Source organism: Protobothrops mucrosquamatus, unplaced genomic scaffold, assembly GCF_001527695.2.
Source record: "Protobothrops mucrosquamatus isolate PMUCROS unplaced genomic scaffold, P.Mucros_1.0 scaffold1120, whole genome shotgun sequence".
NCBI classification, from domain to species: Eukaryota; Metazoa; Chordata; class Lepidosauria; order Squamata; family Viperidae; genus Protobothrops; species Protobothrops mucrosquamatus.
Window position 1 is genome coordinate 249,175 of NW_015387338.1, and position 17,702 is coordinate 266,876.

The window sequence follows — 17,702 nt, forward strand, 5'->3', positions numbered from 1 at the left end:
TCCTCAGGGTGCCGTCAGCCAGACAGTGCCGGCTGGCGACCCCCAGGGGGAGGGCCTTCTCGGTGGGAGCCCCCACCCTCTGGAACGAACTACCCCCAGAGATCCGGGTGATCCCGGATCTCCCCTCCTTCCGCCGCGCCCTAAAGACATGGCTTTTTCAACAAGCGGGTTTGGCCTAGGGAATTTTAGTGGGGTTTTTCAGGGCAATTTTAAGGGTAATTTTAATGATTGGCCTTTCGAATATTTTCTTTTAATTTGGTTTTAATATGGATATTTATTGTACTGTTGTTTTATAAGGCTGTTAGCCGCCCTGAGTCCGGTGAGGAGAAGGGCGGGATATAAATCAAATTATAAATAAAATAAATAAATAAATAATCTTGTAGACCTGATTGTTCTGTATTATGCCTCATTCTTATACTCTTATACTTCTATGTTGAATCAGGAAGGCATCTGTCTGAGCCTCTGTCAAATGTTATCTTCTCTCTCAAGGTTCAAAAAACGTTTCAGCCTCCTTTGTCCATGTAATGGTTCTTGCATATTTCCATCAAGATCATCTTTACTCTCTACAATTGTGAAATGAGTTAAAAAAATCACCCTTTTCAAATGCAGATTGTAAGGCCTTGAAGACCTGTCTTTGTGCCCAGCCCTTGGGGCCCCATTTCCTTGCTATATTGACATCTCTGATGACATTTTTTCTCAGCTGCCATATATATTTAATTCTGTACTAAGTTGTAACTGTTTTTAATTATTTTATGACTGTTTGCCACCCAAAGTTATTTGTTTGAGATGGGCAACTATAGGAAGGGAGGGAGGGAGGGAGGGAGGAAATGAATGTCGCCATAGCTATTGTCAGAACAGATGCTCTCCAGATGTATTGAAACATAACTCCCATTATCTAGAATCAAATCAGTCATTGTGCTAAGTATGATTAATGAGATGTCTCCCATCATTCAATAACTTAGGGTCATGTGCTCATCAAACTAAATGGTGGGAGAATCAGTACAAAGATAAAGCTACTCCTATGAATTTACACATAAAATAAATTATTGGTTAGGACCACAAGTGTCCTTAAAATGGCTGTGAATCAAAATACACTAAGACCCACCCCCTTCAGATATGTTAAGTTCACCAACAGCCATTTTGCCTGGAGGGTTTTGGAATTATTCCACATATCTGGAGGATGACCATTTTGGGAAAGCCTGATTAACTCCCATGTAAATTTTACCTCACAGAAAGCGAGACTGGGAGAGATTTGACCAAGCTGAACTCAGGGATTCCACACAAGAAATTCCATGTCTCCCAATTCTCCTTTTTCTGAAGTATAACACAAAGGGACATCCAGCCAGCCAACCAGCAGAAGAAAGATGGCATCCCATCTGAACTTTTTAAAACTGTGTAATTGAATGTGAGGACTCCAAGATGTCTCTTATCAGCATCCCTGGGAAGAAAAATTATAGAAACCTTCTTCCAAAGGCCTAGGGGATGCAATGGTTCAGTGGTTAAAGAAACTGAGCTTGTCAGACCTGAGTTTCATGCAATGGGGTGAAATCCTGTTCCTTGCCCCAGCTCCTGTCCACCTAGCACAGGGGTAGGCAACCTTGGCTCTTTTATGACTCGTGGACTTCAACTCCCAGAATTCCTGAGCCAGGCTAGCTCAGGAATTCTGGGAGTTGAAGTCCACGAGTCATAAAAGAGCCAAGGTTGTCTACCCCTGACCTAGCAATTTCAAAGCATGCAAATGCAAGTAGATAAATAGGTGCCACTTCAATGGAAAGGTATCGGTGTTCCGTGTGCCTTTGGCATATAGCCATCCTGGCCACATGAGCACGAAAATTGTCTTCGGACACTGCTGGCTTCCTCTAGAGTCGGACATGACTGACAAAGAAACCTTTACTTTTTTTTCTTCCAATGGCCCTCTATCCCAATCAGATCTGGAGTTATAGTGACATAAGTGCAAGACTTTCAATAACCCTTTCCATCCCTGAACTTTGCCACCTGCAGTTCAACTGTTGGGATGAAACACCAACATTTGTAATTCTTAGTCACAAGATGAAAAGCAAGCTTTTCTCCATCTGTTTAAGGCACTCATTTGCTTAATCACATCTGCTGCTTCTGACTGCTACCCTTTTTCAATGTTTTCATATTGCAACTGTTTCAAGATTGTTTTTGTCAGATTTTTGGCAAAAGAAAGGATGGCTATCTTTGAGATAAATAAAATATGAAGGCTGCTACATTTATCACTATCTGCCCAGGAGGCATCATGCCTATCATTACTAACTGTTGGAAAATGTAAACAAAGGGCTGTTGTTATTATATTTTTATCTTGCCTTTTCGTAGATAACTCAAGGCAGAGAATATATCTAATTCCCCCACCTACCTATTTTCCCCACAGAAATAACCCTGTAAGAGAAAGCAAATGGCCCAACATCGCCCAGCCAACTTTGATTTAAGACAGGCCAACAATTCATAATCTCCTGGTTAGCTACTACGTCAAACTTGCTATTCCACTAGTGCTATATTTGGAGACTTTCTAGAACAGAGGTGTCAAACTGCCGGCCTGTGGGCCAGATGCGTCACGCTGAAACTGCGCCCACCCCATTGCTGGCAATGGGGAAAAAGTCGCGATACGTCACGACACATCACGTGACATTGCGAGTTTAATGCCCCTGTTCTAGAAGCTTCTGAGGTCTATTGTGTGAGATCCAGAAAGGCAAACTTCAGAACCAAAAGCATCAGGTGTCTGTCAGAGACTAGCAGTAGCCAATTGGACTGATATTGTAAGACTAGCACTCCACAACTTGTTATCTTGGTCCCTTATTAAGCATCTGCGGCCATTCTATGTCCTGAAGTCTTTGTTTCACAACCTTTCTGAGTTGCCGGGATCCTGGCAATCGCAGAGTATCTCAGGAAATGCCATAAAGACCCATCATATTGCTAATGGCTGGACATCTTTGGGTCAGTCATTCTCTCTCTTGGGCCAACCCAATAACACTGAGAGAAAAATAGGAAGAAGGAAGCAAGACACAAATTTAACAACAAAGAACAAATGCCCATCTTCCATGAAGAACAGAAACCCTCTTTTCTTATCAGGGCAACCTGACTGGTTGAATTAACCATTAATTTCAATAATAACTAAATGTAAAAGTCCAGATTTGGTTCTCTATTTATGCTTCCAACTAGAGTGTTAAAATTACATTAGAAGCACATTTGGGGACAATTTAGCTCACAAGGGTTGAGTGCACCTGCCCTGCTGAAACTTGTATTCTTTTAACATAACCACATGATTGTTGTGACTTTATATTTTTCCTGCTAAAATGCCACAATTATTTATCTCACAATAATACAGTAAGCAGCAGAGGAATGGACAAATTATACTATTTCATTATTCTTTCTCTAAAGCTAAAATGTTTGGGCTGATAATTACATAGGAAAGGTATTGAAACAATAGCAAAATTTGGAGTAGGAGCCTAAGAATTTCATTCAACAGAATGAGCACACTAAGCCAGGGGTCTTCAAACTTGGCCTTTTTATGACTTGTGGACTTCAACTCCCAGAATTCTTCAGCCAGGAATAGTTGTCTTAAAAATCTCCAGTGTTGGAGATTGCACAACTTCTGGGGGCAAGTTGTTCCACTGATTGTTTAATTAATTAATTAATTTAATTAACTCAGGAAATTTCTCCTTAGTTCTAGGTTGTTCTCTCCTTGATTAGTTTCCATCCATTGCTTCTTGTCCTGCCTCCAGGTTCTTTGGAGAATAGGTTGACCCCCTCTTCTTTGTGGCAGCCCTTTAGATATTGGAACACTGCTATTCTATCACCCGTAGTCCTTCTTTTCACTAGACTAGACAAACCCAATTCCTGCAACCGTTCTTCATATGTATTAGCCTCCAGTCGCCTAATCATCTTTGTTGCTCTTTTCTGCAGTCTTTCTAGTCTCAACATCTTTTTTTATACTGTGGTGACCAAAACTGGATGCAGTATTCCAAGGCATTATAAAGTGGCATTAACACGTAATCTTGATTCTGTTCCCTCTGTTAATGCCGCTCAGGACTGTGTTGGCTTTTTTGGCAGATGCTGCACACTGTCCACTAGGGCTCCAAGATTCCTCTTGCAGTTACTGCTATTGAGCCAGATACCATCTATTCTAGGGCTTTTTTTATATCTAAATGTAGAACCTTACTTTTCTCACCATTGAATTTCATTTTGTTAGATAGCGCCCAATGTTCATGTCTGAAATTGACAACAGAAGAAATTTAGAGTATTTTAGGAGTATTTTTTCACTTGTCCATCAGCAAAAGGAAGCAATCTCATAGGATGGCCTTGGAAGCAGAACCTTTTAACCAGGGATGAAGCTATTTCATTGATGAAACCTGTCTGCCTTATTTACCAGAATTTCAACAAACAGAATTTCAATAAATCTTAAGATGATACTCCAATTTTAAAGGCAAATTATCTGAGAAGGGTTTTTTTTTCAGGAAAACAAACGTAGTGTTCCACCACAACTAAAAACAACAAAGATTAAAATAAGGATGGTGATCATGATGATGGCCATGATCCAAACAGTAAATCAGGTTTCTAAAAACTATAGATGCATGTTCCAGAAAACAAATGCAGTTATTTGTCAGTGATATTATTCAGTTCTTTTGTAAGGCTTGACCAAGCAATCAATTAAAATGCCAGCGGAAGACTAATATGGAAACTGTCCATCAGTTCAGAAAACTCATGTCTCCTGATGCAGAGCAACTATGGTCAAGAGAAACAGTTTTGTAGTTCCTAGTTAGGAGGGGAAAGACACAAGCATCTTCTTCATAGGCTGGCAGAATGCTGCTACAACTGGTGAATGAAGCAATGGTCCCCATCAAAGAATCTTGAATTCACAGCTCCTAGTTGGAAGCTGTTGAAATGAATGCTCTAAGATGCAGATAGCTTCACTGCTAAGGCAATCTTTGTAGAGCAAGAATAGGCAACGTTTTAATGGTTTGGACTTATATTTAATAGTGGAGAGGGACCTGAAGACTGCACATGCAATGACATAAAAAAGAATGAAGCATCATCCATGTCAACAAAGCTAGGATCTTCCACCACTATGTGCTTTATTATTTTTAATGATATAAGCCAGTTACAGAACTTACAATTTTTGTGTGTTCCCTGCCCCAACATGACTATCAATTCAGGTTTGTGGGAGCTGTAAAAAAGAGGGGTGGGGGCCTGAGGTAGAATAGCAGTGTGAGTTGTAATTGCAGCTTCATTTCATATTGCATTCAGTTTCTTCAGTAAGATAGACATGTTGCAGTTGTCAATAGTTGTATGTTATCAGAAAACAGCTCTATTTTTTATCAGGAAGATTGCCTAGAAACTGCAACCTAATGTTCAGTTTTTTATCCAATGGTTTAAAACGGAATTCTTCTTATTTCCAAAACTTTGCTTTATTGGAATTTAAAGATTTTTTTATAGAGATTCCAGTGGCCTCTTCTTCCTCTTCAAGAAAATCAAGCTTCAGACACAAGAAATTAGCCATTTCCTGCAGTCTACAATAACAGTCTTTTCCAGCATAGATCAATGAACTGTTTTAGAGACTAATCTCTTAACAGAAACTGACTTTTATTTGCAAGGATATTTTTTTTCTTGCCTGAAAGCCCGTTGTTTAAAGTGGCAGGGTCAAGGTTAATTAAAACCACATTCATATTTTCTATTCTGCCATCAAAAGCCTTTGTAATTTTAAAGAGGCTTCACCCCAACATTTTCTGAATTCCTGTTCACCTTCAAACATTGGCATTTCTGATTTTAATTTTTAAAGAACTGGAAAAAACCTGCAAACATAAAACTGCCATTAAGGGAATTTGGGGAAGCAAAAGTGGAGATCTTAAGTTTCTGCAAGAAACTTAGGGCACCCATTTAGCTTCTTAAAAACTCCTCCTCCCAAAACAGGCCCCAGGTTTTGTTTCACATCACTCAGATGCTATCACAATTCTGCCACACCTTTCACAGAGATGAAAGAATTTTTTTTTAAAAATGTCCAGTTCCCAGCTCCAAGAAAACTCATTTATGTTCCACTTAAAAAGTTTTGTTGACTCCGTTATGTCTTAGGTTGTAATGACTCATTTATTTTTCTGCAGCCTGTTCTGAAGCTGTATTTTTACCAGACTGCAATAGCTTCATGTTTTCTTGTATTGTGGGACAGGATGTTTCTTTTATTATCAGTATTGCCATATTTTCTTGGGGGAAAAAATAAAGAACAAACCTAAAAACGGGGCAAATGTAAAACAGGTTCATGAGGATTTTAAAAAAATGTTTATACCTTGGCTTTACCAAAGAAAATTCAAGAGGAAAACCAAGGAAGTAATGAAATAAATCTAAAGTATTGCTTTCTGAAATAAAGGACAGTCCTTTATAATAGAGGGCATATGGTTACTATAATTGTCAGTTGCTTTTATTATTACTTATGTTGGAAACCTCACTGAGGGTTCCTGCCATGAAAAGGCAGTCTAAAGATTCCTCTAAAATAGTTAGCAATGTAAAATTAGCTGCAGCAGCTAGAACAGAAAGGAATAAGAATGCAGAATATTTGCTATGAAGAATGGTTCTAGATTCTAGCTCAGAGGTGGGGAACTATAGCCTCTTTGTGACTTGTAGGCTTCAACTTCCAGAATTCCTGAGCCAGCATAGCTGGTTCAGGAATTCTGGGAGTTGAAGTCCACAAATCATAAGAGGGCCATAGTTCTCCACCCCTGTTCCAGCTAATCTGCTCCTCTGAGCTTCCTTTCTGATCTGAGAAAAGCAGAAAAGGAGGCAAAACATTGGTTAAAGCAACAATATGCTTCATCCTTATTCCAAGGAAAGGAACTGATTCAGATGTCTTACTTTGCCACAATAAAATATGTCTTCACGCTTGATCTTCCCCTGTGCAATTTTCTCCCGTATGGCCTGTCCAACTTCGTGCTCATTGTAATACACAAAAGCCCCATCAATATGGCGATAACCGACATCAATGGCAGTTTTCACTGCTTCAGCACACGTGCCTTTGGGAGTCTGTAGATTAGAAATCAGAAAAAATTAGAGAAAACTTTCTACAGAGAGCCACCCACCACAGAACTGAGAGCAAAGCAATATAGATAAACATATCACACAAATAAGCCTACAATATATACTGTATCAGCCTACTATATTGTTTAATTTTCAAATCAACTTGGGTTGCTCCTTTAATTGTTTAAAAACCAATTCAAGCTACTTCCTATAAGTTTACCCCTAGCTCTGCCATCTCTCTGATAGCTTAATGTTAAAGCTGTTCAACTTTACAACCCTTTCTTTCAGAAGCACAAAGACAAATGTAGAAAAGTCCATTTACAATGCAATTCTATACAGTATCTACTCATCAATGGCTTCCACAGGGGGCAAGGGGGTCAGACAGATGAAAGCACTGGTGCAACATAATCCTCACCACTTTTCTCTTTTTGTCATGATGTCATGCACATGCCCCAGAGCAGAGCTTGTAGCACAATGCAACAAAGGCAGTAAAATCCTGCAGAGGATGCTAATACCCATTCAAAGTTAAATCCAACTGTTCTTAGCGCTGACAATATTCCAGTGTCCCAGGTTTACAACCCAAATGTATAATATACATTATTAATGGTGAACTGCAAACATTGTTTTAATTATCCCTTTTTATTTCTCAATAAGAATGTGAGATGGCAATGATAGTAAAAGACAGTGATATAAAGGGAAGCTTCAATGACTTGTTTAATATTTGTATAGTTGCAACAGAGATTCCCTGTTATATATATCTTTATTTCTGGCAGAGTCTTTTAAAACCTGCTTAATATGGAGTAACTTGGCATGTGAAATTACACTTCGTTTCAGTGCGTGAAGTAAAATTTCACTTGCTAATAATGTGTTCCAACACTTTGTCAACATAGGATATTGCCAAAAAATTTTAAAAAGCATTCTGTTCCTTGAATATTGTGTGTTCACACAATGCACTGGCTTGGGCAATTGCAAGAGAGCATCTGGTGACACAGTGAATTATCGGAAGAGGCCTTTTTTTCTTTAAGAGTTGAAGCAAGAGGAAAACCACTCTGGTTCCATTCATTAAAATTATCCTAGTGGATTGAAATTGTGTTATTGAAATCTAGCCATTTGGTTTTTGATTTGGCCAATTAAGTGGGGAGTTATACACTTGGACCATCAGCATTTTACCAAGTAATCATGCTAAGTGCATTGCTTCACTTCATTTTTTTTCTTGAAAGCATATTCTATCACTTGAATTGGGATGGGTGGAATTTAGACCATTTGATAAGGAGGTAGGGAATGTATGAGATCTAAAAGCAATTTTTATTAAAGAAATATACTCCGTTTTTTTTTCAAGGAGATCATGGTAGAATGCCTTGCTCTCTTCACCCCATCTTTTCTACTATAAGAGCATGCAAAAGGGTGTCAACAAAATACAGTCACCCAGAGCATTTTGTGGTTAAGTGGGGGTTTGAATTTGCATTTCCCTAGTTCTTTTGGGACATTTTTCACAATGCTTAGGAAAGGCATTTTGGTTTGCACATTTAGTCATTTAGCTAGGCTGCACTCTTTCCAGATGAAACTCCAACCCTTCAAAGTCTCAGAAGGAAGTGAGTGCATCCTCCCCCCAACTGAATGCCCTCCAGGCCTGTTTGAAATGCAACTCCTAGTAATTCAGCCAACACTTTGAGAATTGAACTGGATTAAACAAAATTTTGGCCATGTTGGCTGGCCGGTTCTGCGGATAGCATTCCCAGTTACAACACTGGACACTAGATTGAAAGAGGCTGTCCTAATGGCTAAAGGCAATTGCAAGGGCAGAAAAGCAATGTAAAACCTCAGAGTCTTTCCCTTCCCTGTCATTGTTGAAATAAACCTATATAGCAGGGGTAGTCAACCTTGGCTCTTTTATGACTCCTGAGCTGGCTCAGGAAATCTGGGAGTTGAAGTCCACGAGTCATAAAAGAGCCAAGGTTGACTACCCCTGCTATATAGCAACCTGGGACCTCAGAAAAATGTTGATTACACTGTTCTTCACTTTCCACTGTCCAGATTGTGGAAGAGGCCAATGTATGGCTTTAGAGTTTAGACAAAAGAGGAGAGAAGTAAATGAACAGCCTTATTCTTTAGTGTTCTTCCCCAAAACTATTTGATTGTAAACAACAACCCAATATCACTATGAATATCTACTGTGTATGTCTTTTGTGGCTAGATTGTGCTTTAAATTCCTAGGATGATCCTGAAAGTGCAGTTTTAAGCTTGATTAGGTCTTAATATCAATTTTGTTTGTAGACGTATACAGATAAAAGACTGGCATACCCCAGATAGTGTTTAGCCAAAACAAGAGAAAGAAAACAAAAACAAGAAAAACCAGAAAGGGTTTTTTTTCAGGGGTGGGGCAGAGATTTATCTTATCAGAGTTAGTATAAAATTTGCAGATTTTTCTAGGATTCTCTGCAACTTTCCAGAACAGATATATCAATTCCTATACAGAAAACTTCCTATATTCCAACATAGCCTTACTTTTGTCTACCAGCGTATTGTTGCTAGATAGGAGCAACTCTGCAGGATGGATGGAGAGACATTTAGCACATGTGTTTTAAAACCATGCTTGCAGCAAAGCCAGACTGCCTGGTCTTCCTGGACTAAAGAGATCTTTCATCTCCAGAAGCATAAGCCTTAGCATTGACCATCAAAAGTTATTAATAGCATGGAGGATTTATCAAATTACTCTGTCTTAAAGGAATTCACTGAAAGTGCTCACTGAGTGCTGGTTGCAGAATCTGTACCTGTAAATGTTTCAGTCTCTGCAAAGGGTTGGACTAGAAGACCTTCAAGTCCCTTCCAACTCTGATATTCTATATTCTATATTTTAATCTAGCTCTGGGTTTCTGGTATCATTTGCAATGTCACAAATAATGGATCAGGTCTTCCACTGTTTCACAACAACAAGTTTTATTACAAAATACTTTTTAACTTCCAGTAACCTCTTTCTACAAGGAACTCGGTCTGATTACACACTGGAGGGTTTTTTTTTTCTACTTCAAGAAAATAGTTGTACAATTACAAGTAGATCTCATTTAATGAAGCAGTCACTGGGTGAAATCAGGACTGTGCTTATGATCTTATTTTAGTGTGTCTTTGCTTTATAGACCTGTGAAAGTCTAAATATGAGGATTGCTCATAACATTACTTTTTCCTCACAGTGGCAACCGTGAATGGTCATTAAACAAGACAGTTGCTAAATGAAATGCTTCAATTTGCTGTTGCCTGCAAATAGAGAGGATATTAATATAATTTTGTATAGAAAACATTCTTTAAAACTGCAATCCTTCCACCATTTTATAAACAATTGAAATAATAGAGAAGCACATGCCTTTTTAATGACTAATTAATTATGACATAAGTTTTGCCAATGAGACATAAGTTTTGTCAGCTGAGAACATTTTTAAAAAGTGACAAAGGAGATAGGTTTTCTGTACAAAGTGCTTGCTACAATAATACAATAATGGAGGGATGAAGGGAACAAGTTGGATGCAGGTTGCTACTGAAAACAGGTGATTATCTGCTGAGACTGAAAACTTACACAGTGGACTTTTCACCTGTTATAAAATACACCAAATTAGATTATTTAAGGTTCAGCATGTGGTGACCTTAGAACAGAGGTCCCCAACCTTTTGGGCACCAGGGACCGGTTCTGTGGAGAGAGGTTTTCCACGGATCGGAGGGTCCATGGTTTTGTGTACTGCCTGCATCCCATGGATGGGGCTTTGCTTGTTTGTGTGGACCAGCTGCTGGCATGCCGCAGCCCGGTACCGGTCCACGGACCAGGGGTTGGGGGCCTCTGCCTTAGAATGCCTCTTATTCTGTATCACACTTATTTACAAGCCAAGAACTATTTATATGCTATACACCTGTCCTTAAGTTGACAGAAAATATACCTGCATCAAAAGAGGCTATCACAATTAGTCTGCTTCAAAAAAGGGGCCAGTAAGTAGAGTTGCCCTTGGCCAACTTTAGGTGATTTTCAAAACACTAAATTGATCAGACCTGGTTATAACCTAGATCAGCGGCTCCCAATCTTGTCTATACCCCACACCCCTAGAACGCTTCTGATATATTCTCGCACCCCTTACAAAAGTTCAAAATAAGAGCAATGAATATACACTATATACACTATATACACTATATACACTATAATTTTGAAAACCCAAGTTTTCGTACCCCCTGGAATATTGTCTCGCATCCCGGTTGGGAACTCCTGACCTAGTTGGAAGAGCATCACAAAATCCAGGATTGTTGTCTAGACTCGGAATTTAAAAAAGCATACTTTTTTTAACAAAGCAGTGGTCAATCACATCTGTACTGTTGCCAAGAAATCTATACATAGTAGACAGAGCAAGGTCTAATAATCTTTGAAGATGCCAAAATGATGACATGTGCATCATGATATCTTCTGAAAATGATACAATGATATCATGGCATCAGAGGCAAGCACTACAACAACACCGATTAAAAATGATTGAGGCCACGAGAAGAGCAAGAAACAGAACTTTGTATCTCCCTCGAAGCCCAAAGTGGTAAAAGAAGAGGAAGAGGAAGAGGAGGAAGAAGAGGAGGAAGAGAAGTGGAAATGGAATAGCCATTTGCACAAATGGCAGAGCCACAACAAATGCACATTCTTCCCTCCATAACCAGCAAGTGAGTTGCAACATTTTCATTGCATCAAAAGGCAGAAGAGAATCAAAGGCATCAATGAGGTTCCTCCTTAAGATTCTTATTGATCAATGGGAACTAAAGTACACATACCCACTTTCCAAGATTCTGTAACTTAACCCTTCTTTCTTTCTGTAACTTTCTGTAACTTAACCTTCCTTTACAAGCTGTCTTTGGCATCTGCCACCTATGAGTCAGGTTTGACATACAGCAGTGATGGTGAAACTTTTAGAGACCGAGTGCCCAAACTGCAACCCAAAACCCACTTATGCATCGTCGGGTGCCGGGTGGGTGTGGCCCATTGGCTGGGTGTGGCCAATTGGGAGGGTGTGGCACATTGGGTGGGTGTGTCTGCAGTGGTAATGACAGACTGGGTGGAACTAAAAAGTTCAATCAATCAATTCCAACTTCGCAAGATCTTTTTTTTTCCCGCGAGAAGTTGAAATTGACTGATTGATTGAACCTTTTTTTTTTTTGCACACGGCAGCAGAGGCCTAAAGCGAAAAGGTTTTATAAAACCCAGCTAAAGGCCTAGGACTGGGGCGACGGCGCGCGTGCCCACAGAGAGGGCTCTGAGTGCCACCTCTGGCACCCGTGCCATAGGTTCGCCATCACTGACATACAGTGACTCCTTTTAAGAGGTGATTTCTGCCTAGGTTGACATTCTGTTTTTACACGTCTATTAAATATACAGGATATAAGAGAAGGACGAGGGGGGACATGACAGCAGTGTTCGAATATCTTAGGGGCTGCCACAAAGAAGAGGGAGTCAGGCTATTCTCCAAAGCGCCTGAAGGCAGGACAAGAAACAACGGATGGAAACTAACCAAAGAGAGAAGCAACCTAGAACTAAGGAGAAACTTCCTGACAGTTAGAACAATTAACCAGTGGAACAACCTGCCTCCAGAAGTGATGAATGCGCCAACACTGGAAGTTTTTAAGAAGAAACTGGACAGCCATTTGTCCGAAATGGTATAGGGTTTCCTGCCTGAGCAGGAGGTTGGACTAGATGACCTCCAAGGTCCCTTCCAACTTTATCATTATTATTATTATATCAAGCTATAGTGTCTTCCAGATGTTTAATATTTTGCTACTTGTTGGAAATTCAACTAGGATTAAAGCACACATACGCAAAGGCACGTTCTCTTTGCAATTGGGATTTTTAAATCACTTTTATTAAAAAAGAATCTATTGTCTTAGTTTAGCTCCAGATACCCTTAAAGTAGCATACAACAGGGGTGTCAAACTGCCAGCCCACGGGCCGGTTGCATCATGCAGAGGCCATGCCCACCCCAGCTCTGGCAATGAAAAAAAAGATGCGATATGTCGCAACATGTCACGTGACTCGTCACGTGGCATACAACAATAAATCCAGAAAACTAGGAATAGTAGAACAAAGAAAAGATTGAAAAGGATTTTAAAATTCTATTCAGAATAAGAATGTCCAATTAAAGGAAATCACACTGCAATCCTATATGGATTTACCCAAAACTGAGCCTTGATAAAGTAGGGCTTACTTTTCAGTAAATATGCATAGAATTGCAATTCTATGCCTTTTTTCACTGGATCATCTGTTCCATTAAAAATTAAGTCGGGCTTACTTTGAAGTAAGCAAGTATTAAATAAGGCTATTAATGCAATAGATTTAAATTTACTATCTGGTGATTAATTAAAAGAAGCATAAATCTGCATATGAGAGAACAACAATCTCCTCCCTCCAAGTCAACAGCATAAAACTACTCATTAATTTTGAGTTTAATCTTGCTGATCTTGGTTAGTCTTTATGTGTGTATTTATTATCAATACTGGTGATTTTTTTTTTTATGTGAACCAACAGAGCAATTTTTTTTCCTAGGTGGTGACTACTAAGGCTTATCCACACTCCTCCTTTGAAGGGGCATGCCTTGTTTATTTTTACAAAAAGCAGAATACATCTTTAAAGATGGCCTGCCAGATGTTATAAGCATTTGTGTGCTAACAGCAAGTCAGGAAAGTATGCAGACATTTAGTTTCTGGAATTATTTCTAACTCTTAGATCAGTGCTTCTCAGCCTTGACAACTTCAACGCCCAGAATTCCCCAGCCAACTGAAACACTGAATTAGTCAACTATGAGGATTTCTATACCTGTTCTTCCTATGAAGAGGCAGCTCTCCTTTATTCCCACTCAGAAAAGAATGCCTCTTCAAAGCAACAGTTGTCAGCTAGTTTAAGTCTATGTTAAAAATATGTTAAAATGTGATACTTGGGTCTTGGGACAGAAATGGAGGGAGATGGGCAGATGGGCAGTTCAAGAAGAAGCAGATCCTTAGGTTACTGAGGTTCAGGGCTGGAAGGGACCAAACCAGGAATTGCTTGGATCAGCTATTAGGCATGGGACCTTGTTACTAACTGATGGGATTGAATTAATGACATCAACCGGGACTGCTGGGATGTCTATCATTGAGTAATGTGGTCATATGACACTATTTTTTACCATATTGCTTTGTAATGGAAATTCTGATCCCGGTTATTATCATTAACGAAGGACTACCTATATGCATTTTATCATCCACAGTCTCTTTCATTTTAAAAGTAAAGGTAAAGGTTCCCCTGTTCAGTCATGCTCGACTCTAGGGGGCAGTGCCCATCTCTGTTTCTTAGCAGAGGGAATCAGCGTTGTCCGAAAACATTTCTGTGGGCATGTGGCCAGCATGACTATACGCCGAGGGGCATGGAATGCTATTACCTTCCCACCGAAGTGGTACTTATTTATCTAGTCGCATTTGCAAGCTTTCCAACTGCTAGGTCAGTAGGAGCTAATGCAGGGCCAGGAGCTCACCCCATCCTGCAGTGCTCAGGTCTTGAACATGGGCTGTCAGCTTTTCAGCTGAGAAATTCAGCATCTTTAACCGCTGAGCCATCCCACCCTTTTCATTTTACCATTCCACAAAGGATCTTTTCATATACTTTCTATTTGTACTTTTCATTCTTTCTTTTGAAAAAAATAATCTATCTTTTAATGCTTTTGCCTGTTCTTGTGCTTCCTGTGCTTATTTATTCTTATACTCTTTCTCTTAATTTTACAGACACAACTTACCGGTACTTTTTTTGTTTCATTCACTAATTCTCGTTTACCAGTAAAGGGGAATATTTGTAGCTCAGGGTTGAAATGAGGGTTCCTTGATGCTCCCTTGGCTGTTTCTTGCAGACTTTTCATTAACCCAAACTTGAGGTTGGGTGATGAAATGTCTGGAAGAAAACAACCAAGCTCAGAGAGCACCCCTCACTAATTCACATTCTTTACCATTTTCTTTGTTTGCATTCCAAGGTGTAATATAATATTTAATGTGCTGTAATCATTGCCATATGGGCTTATAAGCTTTGATTTCTGCTGCCCATCATGACTTTGGTCAATCAAAGCTTGTATAATAGAGAAGAAAAATGTTATATTAGCAGTCTTTGTGACTCATGCCACAGGAAGATGTACTGCTGGTGGCAAGGACAGTACTGGTGAGTTTGGGCACATTCTTGCTACTATGCCACAAAGCTTCATGCATGCTAATATCATTCTATGCAAGCTAGGGTCTTTAATGAGAGAAATTAGTGACATCCTTGCAAACCAAAATACTATTCCCTATTTCCTATCATTTATTTACTATTTATTAAGCTTGGAGGCCACCCATCTCACCAGAGGTGACTCTAGGTGGCTTATGGACATACGATTAAAATACATTGTAAAACATTAAAACAATAGATAGAAATCTTAAATTTAAAATTCAGTTAAAATAAAACTGACCCAGATGAAGAGAGAGGAAGTAAAGTGCGCACAGGGAGAAGATGGGGTACTATCTATATTAGCCACCTCCAAAATGCCACATCTGCATTGAAGCCCCAGGCTATTTGACACAGCCATGTCTTCAAGGCCTTTCAGAAGGCCACAAGTGTGTGCGTGATTCTCATCTTGGGGGCCATGATGTTTCAGAGGGTGGGAGCAAGGGCAGAAAATGTTCTTCTGAACCCCATCAGTCAAAATTCCTTGACCAACAGAGTCTGCCGGCACAAGCGGGGTAGCCAATTTCATTAGGGTGAAATGATCCCTCAGATAGCCTGGATCTATGCCACGAAGGGCTTTAAAAGTGCTAATCAACACCTTGGATTAGACCCGGAAGCAAATCGGCAGCCAATGCAGCTCATATCAAAGTAGGAGATATATTCAAGTGTACTCATACTTATTTGGGATGTGCAGAGGGTAAGAATGGCAACTTGACACAAATATTCAAGAATCAATAATATTCAAGAATCAATTAAATCTAGGGAAGTAAGAAACCATTCAGAAGCAACTCAGGCAAAACTTCACAGATTCCCTGGAATACAAGAATGAGGATAGGTACACCCTAGTCTGACTTACAAGATTCTGTCATTATAACTTATATCAATAAAGTGTTATTCTGGTCTTCCTGTGGAGTTGCTTTCTGGTCAGATCTCCCTAATAGGTCTATTTAATAAGTTTTATAAAAAGCAATCAAAATTTAATAAATAGCAGTTAAAGTTTAATAATTAGTAATTAAAAATGAATTGGCAAAGGAGATGAATTATCGACCACAATTTTATTTAGAATTTGTCTTCCCATCATTTCAGTATTATTTCCATCTTGCATAAAACTGGAAATAGTGAACTAAGCAGCTTAGCACTGTTGCACGAACTTGATGGACCATTGATGTATTGGTGTCCCCTGCTTCAAGCTGTTGTTTACATTTAAAAATAACAAAGTCTCCTTCAAGTCAAACTGGAGTCCCAGTAACCATCTGGACATTTCCCTGCAATTGCCTTGACCATGATCAAGTGACTTGTATGAATTTACACATAGACTCCTATCCTAGAATTGGCTTTTGGTTAAGCTTAAATCTTGCTGCTAATTGCTTATAAAACATAGTTTATGTGCTGGTAAGATACCTGAATCCAACCATGAGCAAATTATGACTTAGCCGAAAAATGTGATGTGAGTCTCACACTTGGTTGAGAGATCATGCTGCAACGTAATATGGCTTCCTCAAGTTTAGCTTAGCATGCTGTACAAACCCTATGCTTTATAAACCGTGACTTATGATTTATCAGACAGCTTAGTCAATAAATCACAATTAACCAAGCCACAGTATCAAGAAAGTTTTCATCAACTTTTTGATGGCCCAAAGAAGAGGATAATGTCCAATGTTTAGCACATGTTATCCAGAAACACGATAACATGCTGTCCTTCATCCAGCAGTGGATGAAAAATGGCTAAAATGATGATGATCAAGAGACACGGACAGAGATACATGGTGTCTTCTGGCATCTGATTTTGGCATTTAGTTCAGGGAGCTCCAGGAGCTGAAATGAATGGGAGTCTGGTCTTTTGTTTTAGAAATATTCCTCTGAAAGCAAGAGGGTCTGACACATATATTTGCCTTTTATATTTGCTCACTGCAGCAATACAATAGGCAGGCAGGGAGCAGACTTAGAAATTTTATGAGGTTAGGAAGACAGAACTTCTTTTGACTTAACAGCAGCAGAAAATCTTTAGATAAAGGCAGCCAGAATCCAAATTTCTGAAAAGTCTGGCTGCAGATACCAAAGCACTCCTCCAGGTTTTGTGTAGATTATCTTCCTAGATTATGTTGACGTCATTACACAAGTCCTAAACTAGATACGTTAGGAATTGCCAACTCTTCTAGCTGTTGTTCATTGGCAATAGACAAAACAGATATTGTTCATTCACACTTTGCGGTAAACTCAGAGGATTTGTTTGGTTTAGAGTTGATACATAGTAGTCTGTCATCCATGCAAGGTTATTAACAAATTCAATTCAATTCAATTCAAGTTTAATTTATATACCGCCCTTCTCCCATAGGACTCAGGGCGGTTCACAGCATATTTAAAAAACAGATACTATACACAAATAGAAAAATACAAAAATACAACAATATAAACCCCAATAAAAACCGAATTAAAAACCAAATATTGA

At 39.2% G+C, this 17,702-nt stretch overlaps 1 protein-coding gene across 1 annotated transcript in view; it reads right to left on the reverse strand.

Moving 5' to 3' along the window:
• The window catches only part of AKR1D1 (aldo-keto reductase family 1 member D1), a 40,605-nt gene that overhangs the window by 18,234 nt on the left and 4,669 nt on the right, over window positions 1–17,702 (reverse strand). The window contains exon 2 of the mRNA XM_015820319.1: window positions 6,862–7,029. Within this exon, the coding sequence (XP_015675805.1) occupies window positions 6,862–7,029 (168 nt within the window). The remainder of the gene's footprint in view (window positions 1–6,861; window positions 7,030–17,702) is intronic.